The sequence below is a fragment of the Palaemon carinicauda genome, chromosome 6, assembly GCF_036898095.1.
Source record: "Palaemon carinicauda isolate YSFRI2023 chromosome 6, ASM3689809v2, whole genome shotgun sequence".
In the NCBI taxonomy this organism is placed as follows: Eukaryota; Metazoa; Arthropoda; class Malacostraca; order Decapoda; family Palaemonidae; genus Palaemon; species Palaemon carinicauda.
Window position 1 is genome coordinate 3,044,593 of NC_090730.1, and position 7,620 is coordinate 3,052,212.

The following is a 7,620-nucleotide window of genomic DNA, read 5'->3' on the forward strand; positions in this document are numbered from 1 at the left end:
TGAAAACTAAGCAACAACCCTAGTTGGAAAAACAACATGCTACAAGTCCAAGGGCTCCAACAATGAAAAATAGACCAGTGAGGAAAGGAAATAAGGAAATAAATAAAATATCATACATAAATAGATAGGTTAATAAGCATATTTCAAATACAATAAATAATCAGGCAGACGAATAATCAGCTAAATGAGAAATGAAGAACCCTTAAATACACATATTAATGAATAAATAAATAATTCAATAATTGGATAAACGAAGAAATTATTAAATCGCATATCGAGGATTGGAAATATCAGTTCTATATGCATAAGATATTGACTCTCTCTCTCTCTCTCTCTCTCTCTCTCTCTCTCTCTCTCTCTCTCTCTCTCTCTCTCTCTCTCTCTCTCTCTCTATATATATATATATATATATATATATATATATTACGTCCACATAATCAGATATATATACTAACAAACAGATTCAACCCCTCCCACGCCCTCCCACTTTCTTAACTACTACACGGCAGTTTAGGCAATTTGCGTGAGATTGTGTTACCGCTCAGCGTGACAGGAAATAAACAAACACATACAAACGCACACACACACACACACACACACACACACACACATATATATATATATATATATATATATATATATATATATATATATATATATATATATATATATATTAATTGCTAAGCTACAATCCTAGTTGGAAAAGCAGGATGCCATAAGCACAGGGGTTCCAACAGGGAAAATAACCCAATGAAGAAAAGAAATAAGGAGAAATAAAATATTTTAAGAACAGTAACATCTTTAAAATAATGAAATATATATATATATATATATATATATATATATATATATATATATATATATATATATATATATATATATATATACACACAATACTTATCAAATATTTACAGCATTAACTCAAATGCTAAAAAATTTATCAATACGATAACTGCTCCCCATACATACACAAACACATACACACACACACCTCTATATCCCCACGGATTTATATATATGGAAGAAGAAACACACAAAAAACACCGTAGGATCGAACCCTAAAAAGAGAATTTTAATTACAATAAGAAACCACTGGACCAAGTTTTGGATTTCAGCGTAGGGTTGCCAGGTTGTTCTTTTTCGGGCCAAAAAACCTCCAAATTTGTCCTTTTTCCGTGCTAGATACCTAAATTTGGCCTTTTCAAAAAATTGCTTGGCTTTAAATACTATATTTTCGGCCTTTTTCTGCTATTAGGTTGGCCTTTTAGAGCTGCAATTGATCAGGCGTTGGCCTTTTCTCAATTGGAAAATCTGGCAACCTAAAATTCAGTGTCCGAGAGCCGAGAGACTAAGAGTATAGAGTATCGCTCGATATGACCCACGTGTAGAAGGGATCTCCTTTCTGAAATTATTTCCTCGGTGAAGCTGCAGGTGTGGATATGCTGTCCTTAGGGATGGATGTGCGAGGGGAGGAACGGCGTGGGAGAGAAGGAGGAATAAGGAGATGATGAGGATGAAGGATAGAGTGGAGAGAAGGAATGAGATGATGAACATGAGGAAGAAGGAGAAGGATAGAATGGAGAGGAGGAATGAGATGATGATGAGGAAGAAGGATAGAGTGGAGAGAAGGAATGTAATGATGAACCTGAGGAAGAAGAAGAAGGATAGTATGGAGAGGAGGAATGAGATGATGATGAGGAAGAAGGATAGAGTGGATAGAAGGAATGAGATGATGATGAGGAGGAAGAAGGATAGAGTGGAGAGAAGGAATGAGATGATAAACAAGAGGAAGGAGAAGAAGGATAGAATGGAGAGGAGAAGGAATGAGATGATGAGGAGGAAGAAGGGTAGAGTGTAGAAAAGGAATGAGATGATGAACATGAGGAAGAAGAAGAAGGATAGATTGTAGAGAAGGAATGAGATGATGATGAGGAGGAAGAAGGGTAGAGTGGAGAGAAGGAATGAGATGATGAACATGAGGAAGAAGAAGGATAGAATGGAGAGGAGAAGGAATGAGATGATGAGGAGGAAGAAGGGTAGAGTGTAGAAAAGGAATGAGATGATGAACATGAGGAAGAAGAAGAAGGATAGATTGTAGAGAAGGAATGAGATGATGATGAGGAGGAAGAAGGGTAGATTGTAGAGAAGGAATGAGATGATGATGAGGAGGAAGAAGGGTAGAGTGGAGAGAAGGAATGACATGATGAACATGAGGAAGAAGAAGAAGGATAGTATGGAGAGGAGAAGGAATGAGATGATGAGGAGGAAGAAGGGTAGAGTGTAGAAAAGGAATGAGATGATGAACATGAGGAAGAAGAAGAAGAATAGATTGTAGAGAAGGAATGAGATGATGAACCTGAAGAAGAAAAAGAAGAAGAAGAAGAAGAAGGATAGATTGGAGAGGAGAAGGAATGAGATGATGAGGAGGAAGAAGGGTAGAGTGTAGAAAAGGAATGAGATGATGAACATGAGGAAGAAGAAGAAGAGAGATAGAATGGAGAGAAGGAATGAGATGATGAACATGAGGAAGAAGAAGAAGAAGAAGAAAGATAGAATGGAGAGGAGAAGGAATGAGATGATGAGGAGGAAGAAGGGTAGAGTGTAGAAAAGGAATGAGATGATGAACATGAGGAAGAAGAAGAAGAGAGATAGAATGGAGAGAAGGAATGAGATGATGAACATGAGGAAGAAGAAGAAGAAGAAGAAGGATAGAATGGAGAGGAGAAGGAATGAGATGATGAGGAGGAAGAAGGGTAGAGTGTAGAAAAGGAATGAGATGATGAACATGAGGAAGAAGAAGAAGGATAGATTGTAGAGAAGGAATGAGATGATGATGAGGAGGAAGGGTAGACTGTAGAGAAGGAATGAGATGATGATAAGGAGGAAGAAGGGTAGAGTGGAGAGAAGGAATGAGATGATGAACATGAGGAAGAAGAAAAAGGATAGAATGGAGAGGAGAAGGAATGAGATGATGAGGAGGAAGAAGGGTAGAGTGTAGAAAAGGAATGGGATGATGAACATGAGGAAGAAGAAGAAGGATAGAGTGGAGAGAAAGAATGAGATGAGGAAGAAGAAGAAGGATAGAGTGGAGAGAAGGAATGAGATGATGAACCTGAGGAAGAAGAAGAAGAAGAAGGATAGATTGGAGAGAAGGAATGAGATGATGATGAGGAGGAAGAAGGGTAGAGTGTAGAGAAGGAATGACATGATGAACATGAGGAAGAAGAAGAAGGATAGATTGTAGAGAAGGAATGAGATGATGAACCTGAGGAAGAAGAAGAGGAAGAAGAAGGAATGAGATGATGATGAGTAAGAGGGATAGAGTGGAGAGAAGGAATGAGATGATAAACATGAGGAAGAAGAAGAAGGAGGAGAGAAGCTAAGGAGATGATAATGTGGAAGAAGGGTAGAGTGGAGAGAAGGAATAAGGAGAGGATGATGAGGAGGAAGAAGGGTAAAGTGGAGAGAAGGAAAGAGATGATGAACATAAGAAAGAAGAAGAAGGATAGAGTGGAGAGAAGGAATAAGGAGAGGATGATGAGGAGGAAGAAGGGTAAAGTGGAGAGAAGGAAAGAGATGATGAACATAAGAAAGAAGAAGAAGGATAGAGTGGAGAGAAGGAATGAGATAATGAACATGAGGAAGAAGAAGAAGGATAGAGTGGAGAGGAGATGGAATGAGATGATGATGAGGAAGAAGGATAGAGTGGAGAAGGAATGAGATGATGAACCTGAGGAAGATGAAGAAGAAGAAGGATAGATTGGAGAGAAGGAATGAGATGATGAACCTGAGGAAGAAGAAGAAGGATAGAGTGGAGAGAAGGAATGAGATGAACATGAGGAAGAGTGGAGAGAAGGAAGAATAAGGAGATGATGAGGATGAAGGATAGAGTGGAGAGAAGGAATGAGATGATGAACCAGAAGAAGAAGAAGAAGGATAGAATGGAGAGGAGAAGGAATGAGATGATGATGAGGAGGATGAAGGATAGAGTGGAGAGAAGGAATGAGATGATGATGAGGAAGAAGGATAGAGTGGAGAGAAGGAATGAGATGATGATGAGGAAGAAGGATAGAGTGGAGAGAAGGAATGAGATGATGATGAGGAAGAAGGATTGAGTGGAGAGAAGGAATAAAGAGATGATAATGTGGAAGAAGGATAGAGTGGAGAGAAGGAATAAATAGATGACGAGGAAGAAGGGTAGAATGGGGAGGAATAAATGGATGATGATGGTGGATGGTGATGAGAATGAAGAAAGGTAGAATGTAGAGAAGTAATAACGAGATGATGTGGGAAAAAAAAGGATAGATTGGAGAGAATATGGAATAAGGAGATGATGATGAGGAAGAAAGATAGATTGGAGAGGAGAAAGAATAATTAGATGATGATGGGGAAGAACAAGGATAAATGGAGAGAAGGAATAAGATCACGATAATGAGGTTGAATGAATAAGATGATAATGAGGAAATAAGATCATGATAATGAGGGAAAAGGACAGAGTGGAGAAAATTTAGGAGTAATGTTTATGAGGAAAGAAATGATGTTGATAATAGAGAAAACAAAAATTGTGAACTACAATAAATTGGGATTAATATCTGGGTGGAAAGATGATATTCAAGATTTAATGGGAGTAAAAAAAAAAAAAAAAAAAAAAAAAAAAAAAAACTAAGAATACACAGGTGGGTGTATTCAGGAGAAAAAAAAGATTAATATGATTTTAATAAAAACCAGTAATTAATAAAAAATTGAGTTAATTTTATATATGAAAAATTATGAGTCAAAAGTTACAGAAAGGTTTATCAAAGTGGCCAAACCATGTTAAGTTGCTTTGCTGTGAGAGATCAGGCAAAAATCTCCCACCATCACCAATCCACACTGGTTAGAGTGGTGATGAAAACTGCCTAAACCCAGGACATGAATTGACACGTCTGAGGCCTTTGTCCTGCAGTGGACTAGAAAGGGCGGCATTTGTTGTTGTTGTTGTATGTATATAATTAAGTATATTCAACCTCAACCTACTTAGAGACGAAGGTTAAATAGTCACCGCTGAGAAAGAGAATAGAAACAATCCAGAGAGAGAGAGAGAGAGAGAGAGAGAGAGAGAGAGAGAGAGAGAGAGAGAGAGAGAGAGAGAGAAGGAAGGATCACTCAGAGAGAGAGAGACAGAGAGAGAAGGATCATTCAGAGAGAGAGAGAGAGAGAGAGAGAGAGAGAGAGAGAGAGAGCGAGGACAAGGAAAGAAGGATTAATCGGTAATCACCCTGGTTCATTTAATTAAATCCCTATAATTGCCACCTTTATTGCTCGTAAATGAAGAAATGAAGACCAGAACACAGTGCTCACCTGGCCTGACCTTACTCTACCATGAGAGTGAATTATGTTTTTTTTTTTTCCCACGGTACCGCTGCTTCGGGTGTATATATAATAATTTAATTAGTCTAAGGTAATTTTAGATGTATTCTTATATATACTTTGTATTTTAGAATTATCGTTACTCTGCAGATTAGAGATAAAATATACGTAGATGTGAGGATTCCTGTTTTAAATACGTTGACGCCACTGAGGTAATTGTCTTTAAATAGAAATGGATCAGAGAAAGGCTATGTCCACACACGCACACACATACACACACACATAAATATATATGTATATATATACATATATATATATATATATATATATATATATATATATATACATACATATATATATATTTATATATATACATATATATATATATATATATATATATATATATATATATATATATATATGTTAGGATATTCTAACATATAAGGAAAATAAATAGACATAGGCAGGGCATATAACGACAATGACAGACAATAGATGGACATTAAGAATAACAGATTGGGTCCAAGAGATTACAAGAGAAACTGAGGAAAAGAAGAAGATGGATCGACGAACTAAGGAAGTTTGCGGAGAAAGTACCATAAACGGACTCGAGTGGATGTATATGTCTGAGGCCTTTGTTCTGCAGTGGACTACTAACGGCTGTATATATATATATATATATATATATATATATATATATATATATATATATATATATATATATATATATATATATACACAGCCTTTTGTAGTCCATTGCAGGACAAAGACCTCAGAAGTGCTCTTATTCATGTCTGGGGTTTGACTAGTTTTCATCACCACGCTGGCCAACTACTGATTGGTGATGGTGGGATATCTTCGTCTGATCGCTAGGAGCAAACCAACCCAGTATGGGTAGCCCTGACTAGCAAAACGTTGATCCAACCCAATATATATATATATATATATATATATATATATATATATATATATATATATATATATATACGTCGAAACACATCAAGTTTCTTCATTCGGGAATATAAAAATTTATTATTTTTTTACCAAGCGCGTACTCACACACACGCAAATGGGTGTACATACAGACGCACGTGTGCTTGCAAGTGTTTCTAGAGAGAGAGAGAGAGAGAGAGAGAGAGAGAGAGAGAGAGAGAGAGAGAGAGAGAGAGAGAGAGAGAGAGAGCTATTACATACAATGAGACTCACGAATGCGTCAATGTCAATTTTCGTAAGTTTTGTGCCTTATTGATGACGTCATATTTTTTTTTTTGGTCTCACAGCTGCATCTGACTTTATTTAATTCAGTTTTATTTAATTTTATTGTTTATTTAATTACTGCATTGCAGTCCCACGCTAGGAGTCTCACTGTAAGCCATTTCAAAAAAAAAAAAAATATATATATATATATATATATATATATATATATATATATATATATATATATATATATAATTTTTTAAGAATCAAGTTAATGCTGATTTTATTATTTGATAAAGAAAATAAGACGGATATGGTTTGAAAAAATATTAGAAGCAATGACAATTCTTTTTATTTCTGAGTTAAGTGATTACTGATTTTTTTATTTGATAAAGAAAAAGACAGATATCGCTTTCAAAAAAAATATCAAAAGCAATAATTCTCTTTATTCAAGAAATAAGTCAATACTGGTTTTTTTCTTTTTGAAATTGAAAAACAAAAAAATACAGATATCTTTTTTTAAGTTATAAGTTCGACGTAGCAAGATATATAATAAAAAAATGACAAAAATAAATTTTAACTTTCAGGTGAAAATAAAATAAAAAATAATAACGTTGAAATTTACAAATATAGAATAACTCAAAATTTTGTTATTAGTTTACATAACCAATTAGGATTCTATGGGTCTCATGATTTAGAAGAAAATCAAGGAAATGTATCAGTCTTTATATTGCCTAAATATTTCCAACCATCTCTAGACCCACTCCTGTTTACAAACATTATTATTATTATATTATAATAATAATAGTAATATTAATAATAATGATACTAATATCATTAATGATAATAATGATACTAATAATAACAACAATAATAATGATTATAATATTATTATTATTATTATTATTATTATTATTACTAGTTGAGCTACAACACTAGTTGGAAAAGCAGGATGCTATAAGCCTAAAGGGCTCCAACAGGGAAAATGGTCCAGTGAGAAAAGAAAATGACATACATAAACTACAAAAAAGAAATAAAAATAATGAGCAATTGAATTAAATATTTTGAGAGCAG

At 34.9% G+C, this 7,620-nt stretch overlaps 1 protein-coding gene across 1 annotated transcript; it reads left to right on the plus strand.

Annotated features, from left to right (window-relative positions):
* Window positions 1-3,393: 3,393 nt before the first annotated feature.
* LOC137642343 (uncharacterized) lies at window positions 3,394-3,720 on the plus strand. Its single transcript, XM_068374837.1, has one exon. The coding sequence runs from the start codon at window positions 3,394-3,396 to the stop codon at window positions 3,718-3,720; it is 327 nt and encodes a 108-aa protein (XP_068230938.1).
* Window positions 3,721-7,620: the final 3,900 nt, after the last annotated feature.